The 19,732-nt window shown below is 32.0% G+C and overlaps 1 protein-coding gene across 4 annotated transcripts in view; it reads left to right on the forward strand.

Moving 5' to 3' along the window:
* EXOC6 (exocyst complex component 6) overlaps positions 1 to 19,732 on the forward strand; it is a 163,790-nt gene that overhangs the window by 43,746 nt on the left and 100,312 nt on the right. For 2 of the 4 annotated variants that reach the window (XM_019639114.1, XM_019639113.1), the window contains exons 6-12: positions 1,996 to 2,200; positions 9,762 to 9,914; positions 12,197 to 12,265; positions 12,345 to 12,428; positions 17,088 to 17,134; positions 17,254 to 17,374; positions 19,166 to 19,237. In XM_019639114.1, coding sequence (XP_019494659.1) covers positions 1,996 to 2,200; positions 9,762 to 9,914; positions 12,197 to 12,265; positions 12,345 to 12,428; positions 17,088 to 17,134; positions 17,254 to 17,374; positions 19,166 to 19,237 — 751 coding nt within the window. Of the gene's footprint in view, positions 1 to 1,995; positions 2,201 to 9,761; positions 9,927 to 12,196; positions 12,266 to 12,344; positions 12,429 to 17,087; positions 17,135 to 17,253; positions 17,375 to 19,165; positions 19,238 to 19,732 lie in introns of all 4 variants that reach the window. The other 2 variants (XM_019639110.1, XM_019639112.1) reach the window with 1 other exon arrangement.

Consider the following 19,732-nt stretch of genomic DNA (forward strand, 5'->3'; position numbering starts at 1 on the left):
AGGCTCCAAGGTCTGGTCTCTGGCTTCTCTTCTCTGCCTAAGGTTATAAATGTGTGTCTTAGCTTTCTAGAGCAAAGCCTGAGGTATAACCTTATATTTTACTACATTTTTAGGGAGTGTAATCCTAGGGAAGCTAACAAGCAGGACCAAGGGAAAGAGAAATGAGATAGGGAAGTAGGAAGAGCAAATATGAGGTTGAGTTTTTCAGTTAGCCAGTGCTTAATATTGATCCATTTCAAAGAACTTTTGGGAATTTATATTAATTATTGGACATCAGAACATTTCATCTAGGAGGAGGAAAATAGAATTAATCTTCTGGTTTCCATTTCTCATTACTTAAGGATTTAACCCACTGGGATTAACTGCTAATGTTGCTGGGTTGTGTGTGGGGGCTCTTGGAAGGTCTTGTAGTGTCTCATGCCTCAATGACACAGAGAAGTACAGGGTGGAAAGTGAGAGATGAGCAGCATGAGAGAAGGCATAGTTGTGTTATGAAGTCAGTTTATTGTGTTTGTGGTATGTTGCAAAAACTACTGGTAATATTTTTCATTTAGAATCTATCACTTATTTCAAAAACATAATAGATATTACCATGAATTTTCAGGAAGCATACCTGTTGTAGAGAGAATACTTTTGAGGTGTACCTAATTTAAATCAAATCAGGAAATAGGCCAGGATCAAGTAATACACTTTGACTATTGACTGATCTATTGTATCTAAAATGTTATTTTACTCAGAAAAGATAGATTTACTATGTCTGAGATATAATCAAAATCATTATAATGACATCTCCTCACCCATACTGTCACCTAAATATGTTAATTTCTGACCTAATATATATTTTATTAGATTATATTATAACCATTTTAGTGATTTTAAATAACCAAGATGAAATTGAGGTGTATTATTTAAATTAGTGGTACGATTTTGTGACAGTTTGCAAAATATACTCTGTCTTTGAGGAAGTGGGCTAGAAAACAAATATCTTTAAATAGCTTTTCAACTTTCTGTCTTTTCAATTTACTTATATATTACTTTTTTTGTTGTTTTTTAGATAGTGACTTTTCTCATTTGAATATCTGATTCAGTGAGATGGCACAGAATATTATTTAATTTAAAAAATTTCTCTACTCTTAAATGGATTTTGGTGGTGAATATTATTGTAAGATACTGACAATTTTGGAATGTCTCAGTCCTGCTACCAATTAATTATAGTACCTTGACCAAATTATATACTCTTTCTCTGTGTTTCAGCATTCTCATCTATAGATTAATAGTAATATCTGCCATAGACATCTGCCTCTTTGAAGTCTAGAGAAAATTGAAGTATGTATATGAAAGTATATGTCAGTTTCTCTAGGACACAGGCTATACTTTACTAATTGCTGTATACCCCGCATGTCACCAGTGCCTTCTAAGTAATAGACATTCAGTAAATATCTGTTGAATTAAAAAAATCACTGTCAGTGGTTTTTTAGTTGTTTTTTTGTGACACTTAATATTATTTCTAATTGTCTTAAATAGTGTAAAAAATTGTTTTAAAGTTCCTTAAAATATATTTTACTTCAATTTAAATTAAATCAGTGCTATCTACTTTTTTGATGGTAATGTTGTGTGGACGGGAAAGACTAAGAAACTCATATCAAATAACTGAATATTCTAATTAAAAATTTGGAATGAATTATACATGTACATTTAGGTATTATTATTGTGATGACTATGATAATGCTTGTGCTGTTATAGGTTTAGATAAAGTGAAATAAGGGATTTATGTGAGTGTAATCCATGAATTTTCAGCTTTCAACTTGTTCATATTTTGTTCCTAGTAAATAAAAATAAATGTTAATTTTACTTATTTTAACCATAACTATGACCTTTTTGATGGGAACATTGGGCTGATTATTTTTGGAATATTATTGGATTATTATTTGAGATTACTCGTGAAATTAATGTAGTAAGAACTTTTTATAGAATTTTCTTTCTAACTTCTCACAGGTATTATTCTGCTTTAAAAACTATGGAACAATTAGAGAATGTGTATTTTCCCCGGGTGAGTCAATACCGGTTTTGTCAGCTTATGATAGAAAATCTTCCTAAACTCCGTGAGGATATTAAAGAAATCTCTATGTCTGATCTCAAGGACTTCTTGGAAAGCATTCGAAAACATTCTGACAAAATAGGTGAAACAGCAATGAAACAGGTGAGATTAAACAGGAGAATTTTAATTTAATGTTATTTAATAATTTAGGTTATAGAATATATCCAAAGTTTACTTTCTTTACTTACATAAAATGCTTATTTATTTTTTCTGTTTCAGTTTACCCTTTTCTTATCTTTCCTGATTCTTGTCTAGAAGGGATTTTATTAGTGTTTCTCTTCGTTTACAGTTATTCCTTATTTAACTTGACTCACCAACTGATTACTTGGCAATGTTTCCCAACTATGTGTTTTTTTTTTTTTTTTTTAGTTTTATATTTCTGTATCACATTTCAGTTTCGATGTGGCCTCTTTATATCCTTAGTTATAGGGGTTCTGTTCAGCTAGTCTTCAGATGATTCTTAAGGTTGATTGTTCTATAATTTGTTTGTAATTTTGGTGTGATCCTGGGATGCAGTAGGCATAGTGTTTACCTACTTTGCCATCTCACTATCTATGTGGTATTACACTAACTTTTGCCAGCAGTCATAGTTGGTATAAAATTAGCTGAAAAGTGGCAGCCCTTTTATGCTGTTTCTAAATTGCTCTGTTTTTAAAACAAATTAAAAGTATTATCTTGAATTAACAACTCCTGTAGCTCAATAATAAAAAGACTAAAACAATGGGAAAAGTACCTACCTTTTGAGTCAGGATTTTTTCTCCTAGATATTTACCAATGAGAAATTAAACCATGTCATGATATTTAGTAGCTTTGTTCACAGTTGGCTAAAAACTAGAAACAACCCAAATGGACATCAAATGGTGAATGAATAAACAAATTGTGCTATACTTGTAAAATGGAATATTACTTATCAATAAAAGGGAATGGATTTCTGATACATTCAACAAATATACATCTCCAGACATTATTCTGAGCTACAGAATCTGGACACAAAAAAGCACACACTGTGAATTCATTTATATGCAGTTCTGAAGCCAGCAAAAGTAATTTAAGGTGAAAAAAATCAGAGCATTGGTGGTCTCTGGGTGGGGAGACTGGGAAGGGATACAGGGGACTTTCTGGGAATATGGAAATGTTCTTTACCATGATAAAAGTTTATCTACATGTCAAAATTGTACAGTTTAGATCTGTACATTTCAGTGTATATAAATCTTACCTGAAAGAAAATTGTAAAAAATAATTGGGGTATGTGTGGAATGAATAAAGATATAGATCAGCAGTTCTTAACCTGTGGGTTGCGACCCCTTTGGGGGTCGAACGACCCTTTCACAGGGGTCACTTAAGACCATCGGAAAACAAAAAGATATTTACATTACGATTCATAACAGTAGCAAAATTACAGTTATAGAGTAGTAACGAAAATAATTTTATGGTTGTGGGTCACCACAACATGAGGAACTGTATTAAGGGGTCGCAGCATTAGGAAGCTTGAGAACTGCTGATATAGATGAAACAAGAATGTATAAATACTACTGAAGATAGGTGATGAGTACTTGGGAGTTCATTATATTAATCTGTTTACCTTGTTTATGTTTAAAATTTTTAGTAATAAAAAGTTTTTAAAATTATTATAATTTAATTATGTTTTCTAAGAATTAGCTGTTAAAATTCCCAGTAATAACAATGTCAAAGAAATAAAATAATACTCAACATACGTTCTAACTCATTATTTTTTCCTCAAGTATTACAGACTACTTTAGAGGAGCTTTTATATTATTTTCCTAATTAAAGAAATAATGTCTGTATCAGACTATTGTCACATCAGAAGAAATTAAAATTCAGTATATGAGTTTTCTCCCTATTTTAACTTGTTTAAAGATTATAAACAGATAATATCTGTTATATTTCTGTTTGTTTTAACTTTGCACAACATTATATTCTATGTTAATTTGCTTTGTTTAATAGATTGTTTACTTTGAGGATATATTGGTTTTGAAAATTCTTCACCAGAATCAACTTACTTTAATAAAAACAAAAACTGTATATAACAACATAGGACTTGTGCTGTATAATAATTTTTTTTAAAGTTTCATTTTTTTTTTCATTTGGGGTTAATTGTTAATTGTAGGTGGGCTATAGCAGATTTGATTTTCAAATTGTTTTTGGTAGTGTCTTTTGTTCAAATTAGTTACTTGTTTGACAAAAATATCTTTATTTGCTGTAAATAAACAGATGCTACAAAATGGAACTTAAGCCAAACTTATTACCTCTCTTTTCTATGGAAGCTAGGCCTGAGGCCATTTCCCCTACCATTAGGATGATCAGAATATAGTCAGTCGTGGGTGATCGTATGGGAACAGAAATGGTAGAAGTGTAGGTCAGTGGATTAGAGTTCTAATGTCAAATTTGTTGACGGAAAAGGTGAAGACTAAGAAAATTTAAGCGAATTGTGATTTGAAGCCAAAGTTTAGAGACGAGTCCAGAGATTCTGAATCTAGAGACTATGGTTACCCCAGAGGACAAGGTGTAGGTTAGGAAAGACCCAGGAATGGACAGCTAAGTATAGCTAAAATATTGGATATTACTTCATGGTTAAGCTAGAATAAAGTGTTGGATTTTATAGTAAGTAATCCTCTGAAGTGATCATCATTCTTCTCCACTGTTGACACTTCAAGATACTAATAGGACTGATACACTTTTTTATAAAATGGGAATCAGGGGAGCCACTGATCCTTCCCATAGCACCTACATTATTTCTCGGGATCCTAAATCCTTCTGACTGATTGCCTCTGATCAGTGAGTGTTCTTCCCCATTGGCGAGCTCTTCAACATTATATGAGGTGTGATCAAACAGCACGGTGAATGTTTACATATAAGAAAATTTATTGCAGTAAAAGACACATTGCCATTAATCCCCCTCAAAATACTCCCCGTCACTTCAAACACACTCATCTCATCATTCTTGCCACATTCTGAAGCAGTTTTGGAAGTCCTCTTTCATGAGTGTCTTTAGTTACGCTGTCATGGCTGCCCCGATTTCCTGAATAATTTTGACTTTGCAGAAGAGCCAGAAGCCGCACAGGGCCAGACTAGAGTCTGGCTTAAGCATCACGTTGTCTGAAATCTGCCTCCTTCTATCTCACTACTGCCAGCAAGAGATGGTCAGTTCCTGCTCAGTGCATGTATCTATTGTACTTTCACACTACATTATAATTGCTTATTTTATATTCTTAAGTAGACAGTGAGTTTTTAAAGTCAGGGATTATATCCTATTTATTGTTGTCTTTCTGGGCTCTAGTGCTGTGCCTAACATGAGTGACACAAAAAAGTTATTTTTGTTCATTTGTTTATTAAAGGAGTTAAAACGAGGTCTAGCTTTTCTAGGGATAATTTTTAAAAGTAAAAGACAGCCTTGCACTTGTAGTGGTTTTTTCCCCCCTCATTCTAATGGAGAGATGAATCCACTCTGAATAGTCTGATGTTTAATTAGCAAATACCTAAAATTCATAGTCTCAGTTAATGTTTTCCAGATTACATTCTTTGACACACGTTTTAATAGTGTTCTTTAAGGGAAAATAGGACGAAATGGTCAAATAAGTTTTGGAAACCTGGGTTAAATAAAGTTAAACAGGTTTCTTTACTTACAAATTATAAATCTAGAAGGGAAATACAGTATGTAATATTTATCTAACATTTGAGCATAGAACCCCCTTTTCATGGAACACCTGTTGATACCGTGTGAAAGGTTAGTTTTATACATAACACAGTTTGGAAGAAATACTCTAAATGAATGATTTTATACTCTAGAAACAAAATCATTGACAAAGTTAGTTTGGCACAGAGGGAGAAAGGAAGTTCTGGGTTTTTTGTTGTTTTTTCAGTGAGTAGGTTGATGGTATTAATGGAGGAGGAGGGATAGTGATTTTCTCAAGTACAAGCCTTTGGAGGGCAGCCAGCATCAATGTCTGGGTTAAAGGAGAGCTATATTTCTGTGCTTTGCATACTCTGATTACATGGGAGTAGAAAGATCTGATTAATAGTCCTGTATCTCTTAGAGAGAATTTACCACTAAAAGAGGCAGTAGGTAAACTTTCTGTATGCTAACAAAATGGAGTATTTGCAATCTGACCCATCAGAACAGAGGGAATGTTTCACTGATATAAAGTATGTAAGAAATTGAAATTCTGGAATTAAGCCTATGTTTTTTTAAAATCTCTGTTAATGAAGATCTGCTAGTAAAGTATCACTAAAATGAACAGAAGAAAATATAAGGTTGTTCAACTTCTTAATCAGTATAAATATTTATTTTTACCAATAATCAAGTCAATTGTGGGATACTCAATTATCTTCTGCATTCTTAGTCTTCACAGACTGAGGGCATTTTCAGTGGAAAATAAAATAAGCTTGCAACTTGATGCTACAGTTCTTTCTATGAGGTTAGTGGACATTTTGAGGAGTTGGAATTTTGACCAAAGAATGAACCATTCCCTCTCACCAACACACACAAATGCCAACTTAGGAAGTAAATGATATAACATAATTTCAGGGCTTCAGGAAATTGAAACATTTTTTTCCTCTACAAATAATAATTGGAGTTAAAGCAGCAAATTTTATGTATGTTCATGCATGTGTCATATCTTTTTAATTTTCTGGTGTTTTTAAATAAATGTGTCTGGTTTTCTCCTTAAAAAAAGAATTAGTGTAAAAAAGAATTAATGATAATTCTTTTGTAAAATTTTGTGCTCCAAACCAAATGTCATTAAATTAATTGAATCACTACTTGACTTGAATCATTCAAAGGAAGAGGAATATACTCTTTGGTAATTGATTTAAAGCTAACTCTAGGATGGCAAACAAAGTTCTAAGCCAAGGACTATTGGACATGGACTTTAAAATTTACATTTTCAGGGAATTATAAAGCAAGATTGAGCATTTTGGCAGATCATTGGAAACCATAAAGCAAACCATCTGAAAATTCTAGAACTGAAAATACATTAACAAATTAAGAACTCTGTGTATAGGTGGTAGAAAAGATTAGACACATCCGAAGAGAGAATTATGAACCAGAAGATGGGTCAGAGGAAAATATCTAAATTGAAGCTCAGATAGGCAAAAGGATGGAAAGTTCAGGAAAGAATTTAAAGAGATAGGACAAGGTGAAATGGTTTAACATATGAGTAACTATAGTCTCAGAAGGAAAAAAGAGAAACAATAGGACATAAACAACATCGATAGACCTTGAAAAAACAGATTCAAAAAGTCCTGTGAATTCTAAACAGGAGAAATAAAAAGCAACAAAACAAAAACCCATACTTGGTTTCTGCACATACAGTAAGTCCTTGCTTTATGTTGCTGATAGGCTCTGCGACTTTAAGTGAAACAACATATAATGAAACCAATTTTACTGTAGGCTAATTGATATAAACAAAAGTTGAGTTCTACAGCATCTCATCATTGTTACAACGAAACAACATTGAATGAAACGACGTTATTTGAGGACTGGCTGTAATTGTAAAATGCTGAAAAGTAAAGAAAAATCTTAACATCAGCCAGAGGAAAAAATATGTTACCTTCAAAAGAGCAATAATAATACCAATCAATAGCTGATTCTCAGAATTGATGGAGACCAAAACACAATGAAATAATACATCTGAAATGCTGATGAACCTTATTTTATGTCAACCTAGAACTCTATGCCAGCAAAAATATCTTTTAGAAATGGAGGTGAAATAAAGATATTTTTCAGATGAACAAAGCCTGGGGAATTTGTTTCTAGCAGATGTACACTAGAAGAATTATTAGTGTTTTTAGACATCAAGACAATGATCCCAATTAGAAGCCCAGAGATGCAGTAAGTAAATAGGGCAACTATTTACTTAGTTGGTTGTACATATACATTGGTTGTATAAAACAAAAACATTTTATGGGGTTTACAAAAATGTAGAATTTACAATGCAAAACAACAACCACATATAAATTGGGAGGGGAATTAATATGGATTTTAAAAGCTTTTAAATCATGCTGCTTACAGAGACATACTTTATATATAAACATATAGAAAGGTTGAAAGCAAAAGGATGGAAAATATTGTATATTTTAAAGCAGACATGTAAACATTAACCAAAAGAAAGCTGATGTGTGTATATTAATATGAAAGTCAGCTTTAAGACAAAAAGCATTAGTAGTGAGAGAAAGAGGAACATTTCATAGTGATAAAAGTTTCAGTTGATCAGGAAAAGAAACAATTTGTTTGTTTCCATCTAGCACTATGGTCTTAAAATACATAAAGCAAAAATTGTCAGAATTAAAAGGATAAACAGACAACTAGACAAACATAATGGGAGAGTCTGCACTAGTCTTAGTAACTACTAGAGCCAGTAACTGCTAGAGTCAGTAAGTATATAGTGATTTCAGAATATATTCATATTTTTAGGAACATTTACTAAAATTGATTATATTCTGGAACATAGAGCACATGTCAGTAAATTTCAGATGATTGAAATAATACAGAGTATGTATTCAGACCACTGGAATTATTCCAGAAATCAGTAATCAATAGATAAGTAGAAATCCCTGTATGTTTGGAAATTAAGACCTAAAATTCTAAATAACCCATGGGTCAAAGAAGAAACTCAGTTGAAACCAGAAAATATTTTGAATTGAATTATAATGAAAATATGACATATCAAAACTTACAGAATGCAGCAAAAATTATGTTTAAGGAAAATTTTGTAGCCTTTAAATTTACAAATTAGGAAAGAAAGACTGAAATCAAATGATCTAAATGTTGATCCTAAGAAATGAGAGAGGGGGCGGCCTGGTGGCTCAGTTGGTTAGAGTGCATGCTCTTAACAACAAGGTTGCTGGTTTGATTCCCACATGGGATGGTGGGCTGTGCCCCCCGCCCACAACTAGATTGAAAACGGGGACTGGACTTGGAGCTGAGCTGCATCTTCCACAACTAGATTGAAATGACGACTTGACTTGGAGCTGATGGGTCCTGGAAAAACACACTGTTCCGTAATAAAATTAAAAAAATATATATTTTTTAAAAAGTTAGAAAAACAATATGAAATTAAATTTTAAAAAAGGAGGATATGACATTAAAAGCACAGACAACAGAAACGAGTGGGATTACATCAAACTTAAAAGCTTCAGCACAGCAACAGAAACAATCAACAGAGTGAAAAGGCAGCCTACAGAATGAGAGAAAAGATTTGCGAACTATATATCTTAGGGGTTAATCTCCACAATATGTTAAGGAACTCTTACAAGTCGATAGTAAAACTAATCACCTGATTAAAAATTGGGTTACAGACTTGAATGGACATTTTTTTTTAAAGAAGACATGCAAATGACCAACTGGTGTAAAAGAAAATGCTCAATACCACTAACAATCAGAGAAATGCAAAACAAAATCATAATGGGATGTCACCTCACACCTGTCAGGATAGTTATTATAAAACAACAACAACAACAAAAGACAAGTGTTGCAAGACTGTTCAAAAGAGAAGAGGGCACAAATCATAAATTAAAAATGGGGCATCACTCCAGATCCTACATCTACAGACATTATTAAAAATATAAGAAAATGTGAACAAATTCTTGAACCAGTTTTTACCATAATTTTGAAATAATCCAAAATTTTCTTTTTCCAAAACAGGCACAACAGCAGAAAACCTTCAGTGTTGTTCTGCCAAAGCAAAATAATGTAAAATTTGGGAAGAAGATGTATATAAATGATAGAATTCTAGAAGAAAGGAATGCAAGTGAATTGAAACATACATTTGAGGAAGAGGATGAGAATGAAGAGGAGGTGATGATGGGAGTTAGTTTGTCTTTCTTTTGATGAATTTTTCCTTTTGAGTTATAATGTACATGTGTGTGATTCTCAGTCTTCCCATGTGCAGATTGAATTTATGTAGATCAGTTAGTAAGGAGCTATTAGGGCAATGAAATGATCTGAAATAATAGACTGCATAATTTGTAAGATAAACAGGAAATATTGTAAATTATTGTATATTTGTAAATCATAGTTGAAACTAGTTCTTCTATATTAGCGTAAAAGTATAAATCCAATGATTTTTTTTTTGTAGTGATCACTTATATTTTAATTATCTGTGGCTAACATTTAATTTCATGATGTCTTGACTTTGCCATTTAGGCTAATTCTGGATAGTCTATCTTTTTTTTTCTATTTTAATTGGTGAAAAATAATTCTAATATGATTAAAGTTTTTTATTTCTTAAAAAAGTCTTGATAAGTCTAGAAACTTTGAGATTATCCTTAAATATTTACTTTCTTTTATCCTCTATATCCAAATTCATTCTTAGTCCTATTGCTCCTTTCATTCTCTCCAGTCTTCTGTTGAGCCTACTTTTTATCTTCTCCTTTGAATTCTTTTTGTATTTAGTTAATACCATAAGGAGCTTATTTAGTCCCAATTGTTTATAAGTTTTGCCTTTAAATTCTTTTTAAATTCTTTTTATGAGACTTTAAATTCTTTTTCAAAACCTTAGTTGGGGCATAGTAAGGACTTTTAATTGATGGATAAAAAGAACTGTGTGAATATGGGCCCACGGCCTTCTCTATGGCTGGAAGAAAAGTATAGTATGTACGTATCTAATGTATGCCTGAGGATGAGGGAGACTTCAGATGCTCCTCGACTTATAATGAGGTTTACCTCTTGATAAACCTGTCATAAGTTGAAAATATTTCAGGTCAAAAATGCATTTAATACACCTAACCTGCTGAATAGATAGCTTAGTCTAGCTTACATTAAATGTGCTCAGAACATTTACTTAGCCTGCATTTGGGTGAAATCATCTAACACAAACTCTATAATAAAGTGTTGATTATCTCATATAATTATGTGTATTCGTTTCACATCATGGTCAAGTCAAATCACCGTAAGTCAGGGACTGTCTGTATGTATTTATGTCTGTGTGTGTGTATATATATGTGTGTGTATCTAAATGTATGTGTGTATATGTATTACTCATATGTATGTGTATATGTGTGTATTTATATCTACATATATGTATACATATGTGCAGATATCTGATATTGTAATGAATACAGATAAATGAACAGCCTTAGATAGTTTAATGTCTTCTTAATGTCTTCTTAATTAGTGTGTCCTGATTTGTCCCTTGAAATTAAATAAATTTTTTTTGAAATCTACCTTTTGTTGTTTCTTAATCAGTATTCAGAGAATCTTTATATTCTCTTCTCCGTTAAAATTCAGATTGGTGAAAATGGAACATTTAGTCTTCTTGCTTGATTTTTCCCTAGTCTGTTTTGCACATTGTTAACTGCTGGGAGCATTACCATCATGCCCAATGCCCAAATCCATATCTAAGAAAAATTTGGTTGCTTCCTTGTTCTTTCAGACCTATTTTATTATTACATTTTGTTTCTATCACTTTCCCTAATAAGTAACACTATAATAAAAATAAGTCCACTCTGGGGACTTATGAGCATAAAAATGTTGAGCATAGAAATGTGTTCCTTTAAAGAGTTTCTCAAGTTTGAGAAACTTTATATTACTCTATTTCATCAATTCCGAGGTGCAATTTTTAAAATATAACATCTTAGAATCTGATACATCTTAAAATTAATGACATCATAGCTTCAAGTGGTAGTGTTCTTTTTGTTATTAGTGTTCCTTAAAATAATAGTGATTATGTCTTCAGTTTGATTAAATAATGATAAATTATAAGACTTAGCTACATAAGAGAAGGAACTTTGTCTACAGCTAAACTTTAAATCCATGCACCACCTTTACCGAAAGCAATAATGATGTATCTATTTATCTATAGAAATTTTCTGGTAATCTACCAAGCATGTTAAAGATACACAGTCTCTCCCCTTTATTACCTTATAATCTAAAACAGCCAATGATGATAAATATATAAAGAATGAACTGAACAAATGCCAAAACAAAATGAAAAAGGCATTGTGTTTGTATTGTATGCTTTTTATAGATGATAAATGTTATAACATGAAATCCATGAATCTCCTTGTTTAACTTGACCTTATCTAACAGTGGACTAGTAGTTTGACCTATAATTTCTTGTAAATGGTTTTATTTTTCAGGTCTTAACTGTTCAGGACCTTGTTGATTTTTCCCCAGTTTACCGATGTTTGCACATTCATTCTGTTTTGGTAAGTATCTCGTGTGTGTGTGTGTGTGTGTGTGTGTGTGTGTGTGTGTGTTCTCATTACCCTGCTGCTTTTATTTTAGGGTGATGAGGAAACATTTGAAAATTATTACCGAAAACAAAGAAAGAAACAAGCAAGACTGGTATTACAACCCCAGTCAAATATGGTAAGTATATGAAAATTTTGAATTGATTATGTTGTCACTTTTTATCCCCTTGCCTTGCTTTAATTTCAGCAGAGCTTGCATCACTATTAATTCAACTACAAATATTTATTGAACACCTGTTTCCAATAATTGGTTTAGGTGCAAAGGGTACAGCATTGAACAAAACAGATAAGTCCCTTCTCTCATGAACTTATATTCTATTGTAGAAGATATACAGTAAACAAATAAAATAGAGAATAAATAAAAAGATAAACAAGCAAATATATGAAGTGTCAGGTAGTGATAATTAGTTTCTTAAAATATGGTGGACTCTGTACCTTGATTAATTGTTCCACTGAAAAAACAACTGAAGATACTGGATAAAACATTTTTTTTAAATTTTAAGTTGCTTCTAAATGTACTGAAAGTATAGACAGGACAAAAACTAAGTGAATGTGGAACTGTTCTACATGTTGGTTTTGGTGATAGTTACATGACTAGATGTGTTTGTGAGAACTCATAGAAACAAGGCGTAAAAAAGAGTGTTTGTTTTTTTAATGTAACTTATACCTCAGTACATCTGACTATAAAACAGGAAAACCTAAATGAAGACAGAAACCGAGATAAGTTTAATGAAGCACTAAATGTAGCGTTTATCCTGGGGGCATCTGCTGAATGGGAAACCATGTCCTTCTCAAGGACATGGGGGTACGTAGGGCCAAGCCCAGAGCCACCCAAAGTACCTGTCTCCCTTGTAGAGAAACCTGAGACTCCAAAGAATTATAGCCCCATTATTATGATGACCTAGAGATAAAAACCATCTAACAAAATCTCTTTGTTCCTTCTGCCAAATACTCTAAGGAAATCGCCTATCTCAAATCTTGGTACTGAGTGAACAACAATAAGAAAAAAATGTCTGAGAATTCATGACAAACAGTTCCTCACGTGTTTGCAACTTAGTTTATTCTAGTTGGATAGTCAAAAAAAATCTCAAGTTGAAAATTTAGTTTAACGTGGTTCCATGCTGGTATTGCGTCCAGGTGCCTACTAGAAGCAAATACAGATCTTCTCTGAACCTTAATACCAAAGTTAAGGAATATTCATTGTTAAAGTTTCAAGGAAAATTAGCAATTTATAGTGAAAAATACCCAAAAAATGAGAATCATTAGAAATATTGACAACAGAAATAAATCCTAGAAGACTTTCAATATTTGACCTATTAGCCATGAATATAAAATAACACTATTTAAAATACTTAAAGAAATAAAAGGCAAGCTTGCTGATATAATTAGGGAACAAGAAACTATTTAAAAAATGACCAAAAAAATGTGAAGAAAAATCAAGTAGAATACCTAGAAATTAAAGATATATTAACCAAAATTAAAAATTTTATGATAGGTTTAACAGTTGGTGCATTAGGTAATCTGAAGAAATTGGAAAGTATCACAGAGAGACAAAATGATAAAAATACAGAAGAGCGAGGGGATACAGAAAGAAGGTCTAACATATTTCTAGTTGGGGTTTCAGAAAGAGAAGATAGAACAAATGGGACAGAGGCGTATTTGAGGACATAATGGCTAAGAATTTTCCAGGACAGTTGAGAAATAGAAACCTACAGAGTCAAGCCTAAGGAATCTCAAGTAGGTTAAATAAAAAGGAATGCATTCTTAAAGACCTTACGATGAAATTTCACAACGCCAAAGAGAGAAAATAGAAGACCTGAAAAATATTATTGTCTAACTTGATTAATTGACATTTATTGAATACTCCACCCCAAACAGCAGAATACACATGCTTTTCAAGTGCATGTGGAAGGTTCACGGAGATCGTATTCTGGGCTATAAAATACATCTCAACAGATGTAAAAGACTTGAAATCATCCAAAGCATGTCTTATCACAAGAGAATTAAATTATCCATGTGCAAAAAAAACCTATTGACTCTTACCTCATTCACTAATTCAAGAAGTGGATTATGAAACTAAATATAAGAGCTAAAATTGTAAAACTTGTAGAAAAAACAAAGGTTAACATTTTTGTGACCTTGGGTTAGGCAGTCAATATTTTCTTAAGTGAGATACATAAAGCATGAACCATAAAAGAAAAAAATTGACCAATTAAACATTCAAGTGAAAAACTGCTATTCTTCAAAAGGCATTGTCAAGAAAATGAAAAGACAACACAGGAAGAATGTATTTGCAAAACTTGTGTCTAACAATGAGGTTGTATCCAGAATACATAAAGAACTTCTATAACTAAATAATTAAAGACGAATGGACAAAAGATCCAAATAGACATTTTACCAAAGATACACAGGTGACAAAAATGCACATGAAAAATATTCGATATCACTTTTCATTAAGGAAATGCAAATTAAAAGCACGAGATACTACATACCTACTAGAATGGCTAAAATTAAAAAGATTGATAATAGCAGGTACTGATGAGGACGTGGAGCAATTGGAACTCGCATATACTTCTGGTGGGTATTAAAATTATACTGACGCTTTGGAATATAGTTTGGCAACTTGTTATAATAAGCTTATGCTTACCATATGGCCCAACAGTCCTGCTTCTAGGTTTTTACCCATGAGAAATGAAAATGTGTCTTTACATAATGATTTATATGTGAATGTTTATAGTAGCTTTATTCATAAATACCAAAAACTAGAGGCATCCCAGTTGTCTATGAACTAGTGAATAAACACATTGCTATACATCCATGTGATGGAATACTGCTTAGCAGAAGAGGTACTGATACATGCAGTGACACAGATGAATCTCAAAAGCATTATTCTAAGTGAAAAAATTCAGATACCACAAGGTTATGTACAGTATGATTTGTTATATTACATTTCTGTAAAGGAAAATCTATGTGACAGAATGGGATCAGAGGACAAGGGCTGGAATTGAGCAGATGATTCACTATAAAGGGGCATGAGGGATCTTTTTTGTGAGATAGAAATGTTTTGCATCTTGATTTTTGGTGGTGGTTATACAAATACCTACATTTATCAAAACTCATTGGATGCTACATGTAAAAAGGGTTAATTTTACTGTATGTAAATTATACCTCAATAAACTTGACTTTAGAAACAAAGATAAAGAGAAGACCTTTAAAATACCCAAGGAGAAAAAATTATTTTCAGATAAACAAAACGGTGGAATATTTTTAATGCTGATGGAAAATAACTGTTAACCTGCGATTCTATATCCAGTGAAACAAGGGCAAAGATAGACATTTTCGAACAAAAAGAGGAGAATTTGCTACCAAGACACCCTTACTAAGGAAGTTCTAAAGGATCTATTTCAGGCAAAAGGAGAGTGATGCCAAATAGAAGATAGGAAATGCTAGGAGTGAATATCAAAGAAAATGTAAATAAAGTGAGTAAATCTATGTTGACTGTAGGAAATAATAAAATATTATGGACTTTAAAACAAGATAGAATTAAAAATATACAATAGCATTAACATTAGAATGAGATGGAAGTTAATAAATGAAATCATTCTAGTTTCTGAATTGTCCAGAAGAGTAAACATGTTGATTAATGTTAGAGTTTGATTACTTAAGTATACATAATGTAATTTCTGGAGTAACCACTAAAAGAGTAGAAAAGTAAATACAGTACTTTCATATAACACAGAAAAGCTGATAAAAATAAAATATTCATGTCTCAGAGTTGATAAGAAATAGTAAGTTAAACCTGTAAGCACTTAGTAACATTGACTCAAAATATTTAAAGCAAAATTGCCACAACTTAAAGGATAAATAGCATAGTGGGTTTGTAAGCATGTAGTATCTTATAAACCAAATATATATCAGTAAGAATACAGAACACACTTAATAGGCTTGAGCTTATGGACTATATAGAATCCTGTTTCAACAGCTGTAGAAACAGATTCTTTTAAGCACAAATGGAACATTATAAAATGTAACTAATAAGCAAGTATTTAGAAATATGAAACATCTGGTGTCATATAGACTATTTTTTTATCATAATATTCTTAATCTAAAAAGTAATAATACCCCTCCCAACCTGAAAAACACCGTGTGTTTAAAATTTTTGATCACATTCATGAAATAAGCAAAATATAATCTTTGAACTTAATTGAAATAATGAAATAAACTTCAAATAATGTAATGAAGTTTTATGAATGAAATTCAAATGATCAAATATTTTCCTGTATGCCTTTTGTTAAAATTATGAATAGGCAATTGTAGACCATTTGCAAGGAATTTGAATTTTTGTGTGAATCAGATGAGAAGTTATTGGAAGGTTTTTGGTAGAAGATATATTATCTGATTACTATTTGAAAAGTATCATCCTGGAGCTATCTGGAGGTTAGATTCTAGGAAGTTAAGTCTGGAGGCTGGAGAGACTAGGTAGGAGAATGATAATAACCCAGGTGAGGGATGATGGTGACTTGAGTTAACCTGCTGAGAGGTGGGTTCTGAAGTCATATTACTTTTTAACTTGTTTATTGTCTGTCTCCTTTTGAATGCAAATTTCATGAGGGTAAGGACTTTTTGTTATTAACCAGTGTATCCCTGGTGCCTTAAAAATGTGTACAGCATATAGAAGGTTCTCAATAAATATTTGTTAATAAATGTTGTAGTGACTTGGAACTTTTATGCTACTGGTATGTATTGGTTTAAATTGATTTTTATTTTTCATTTAAAGCATGAAACAGTTGATGGCTATAGAAGATATTTCACTCAAATTGTAGGGTATGTATCTACTATGGAAATAACTATTATTTTTATATTATATTGTCAGAACTAATTATTTTCTATTTGCGTTTTAATTTTTTTAAAACTCATGCTATGTTGGTAATTATTGTTTTTAGGTTCTTTGTGGTGGAAGACCACATTTTACATGTGACCCAAGGATTAGTAACCAGGGCGTATACTGATGAACTGTGGAACATGGCCCTCTCAAAGATAATTGCTGTACTTAGAGCTCATTCAGTAAGTCAGACAATTTGTTACTAAATTTTTAATTTAGTTACTTCAAGGACTTCTGAGCTGCATAATGTCTGAAGAATACTGTACTACATCATTCTGTATATTTTTGGTAATTGCTCAGATTAGGAAGTAGTAATGTCAGGCTTTTGTTGGGTAATATTGGGCTGTGATTTTTGCAACTGGGGTTTCCCAAGACATATGTAGTCCAACATTATAGAAAATGAAGAATTAAGTTGCTCTCATTAGTCTCAACTGACCTCTTCATTACGTCACTGAAAAACATGATGAAGAAAGGGTTTTTAATTATCATTCCAAATTCTTTGCTTCCAAAATAAACTCCACCATTAAAACTCAATAGAACTTGTTCTTCGATGTTCATAATTTGTTTGCAGTAATACAATTACTAATTTTAAAAAATATGCAATTGTCAAAATTTGAACTCATTTGAATAATTAACCTTTATATAATGAGGTTTTGTGTTTGTTTGTTTTTTTAAGCTGAGCCATCCTGCCACCTGTTGGCAGCTCAGCGGCTGCTCAGCTCGGGCCTGGAATCGAACCACTGTTGCTCAGAGCTCAAACTCTTGAGCAAGCTCTTAACCAACTGAGCCACTTGACCGGCCCTGTTTTGTTTTGTTTTGTTTTGTTTTGTTTTGTTTTTAGCTGAGCCATCCTGCTACCTATTGGCAGCTCAGCAGCAGCTCAGCTCGGGCCGGGCATCGAACTGCTGTTGCTCAGAGCTCAAACTCTTGAGCGAGCTCTTAACCAACTGAGCCACTCGGCCGGCCCCTGTTTTGTTTTTTTTAACGAATGAAAGTAAAATGATCAAATGTTTTTGTAATGTGCCTCTTGTGGCAATAATAAATATATTAATGGTACAAAGACTACTGAAATTGATTGCTCAGTATAGACTTTCACTTCATACAATTTTAGTAGTTTACCCTTAGTAAAATCTCTTCATATTTAAAATTTTGTAACTTATAATTTATAATTTTATTACTGACAGTAGAGATTGAAATATTTTAGAGGAGGATTTTTAGTTTATGTGATATTTAGATTATAAATACACTACATTTTTATTTATTACGAACGTAGGTTCTTGATACACTATTTGTCCAGTGAACTACAACTTTTCCTAACATATTAATAAAGAACTATACATTTTATCATGGTTTATATTCAGAACAGCTCTGAATATGTAAAATTATAGTATGCTTCCTATTAATTCCATGACATCAAATACAAGATTATAATATGTTAAGTGCAACATATCACACTCAAAATCTTATTAAATACTGTTAAGGGGACAGAATGAATTTCACTATCCCTTTGAAATTATTTTCTTTTGGTGAATTACTACGAAGATACTTAAATTGACATTCTTGTATTGGTAAAAGTAATATATTTGTGTCTTTTTTATAAGAGAATAAATAATTGAAAACTAAAAATATGTGGTCTCTCTATATATAATCCATTTTTTGAGTTTAAAATAACTAGTAGAAATACGAGCATCATTGTTTTTACCAAAGTTTAGTGTGCGCAAATTTCAGGAAAAATCTTTTTCATATAATATAGATACTTTAGATATGTTATTTAGATATGATCTTTCCCTAAGAATTTTTACTGAATAAAAGAAGCCAGCTGTGGATCTAACTAATAACTAAGATTTAAAATTTGTTGTTAAGTCTGGCAGATTAAAGGAAAAATTTTTAAGTTTTACTTCTTAGTTTTTAACCAAATGACTGGTTTTTGTTTGTGTTTCTACTCCTACACCTACTGCCCCTCTCCCTCACAGTCCTATTGCACTGATCCTGATCTTGTTCTGGAGCTGAAGAATCTCATTGTAATATTTGCAGATACTTTGCAGGTGGGTGATGATCTAACATTCAATTAATGGCTGTTTTAAGTACTTAAAGATAATCAAAATAATAGACCACACTCATTTATTTTATTGTGGATTAATGGTAGTAAATTAGTAGTAACCAAACGTTTACATATATATTGGTATTCTCCTATTATCCAGAACTTTCATACCACTTTCTTCCTGATTATGAAGCTTGGACAGAGCCCAGGAAATATTACCATCTTTTAAAATATTGGTCATTCAATGGGAGTAAAGTATTTTTGTTGTTAAAAAAAAAAAGTATATGATGTAGTGGAAAGAACCCTGAACTAGAAATTAGAAGATACAAGTTCTACCTTAGTACAATGATCATGGGCTCTGGGAGACACATAGTCCCTGATTATCTTATAAGCACAAATGACCGTGATGAGTAGGTATCTATATATTTATATAGAAATCAAGTGTCCAGCAACTGACTATGGCACCTAGGGAGCTAAGGCTAGTCCTTGTGTTAGCCCT

This window comes from Hipposideros armiger, unplaced genomic scaffold (assembly GCF_001890085.2).
Source record: "Hipposideros armiger isolate ML-2016 unplaced genomic scaffold, ASM189008v1 scaffold_42, whole genome shotgun sequence".
Taxonomy (NCBI): domain Eukaryota; kingdom Metazoa; phylum Chordata; class Mammalia; order Chiroptera; family Hipposideridae; genus Hipposideros; species Hipposideros armiger.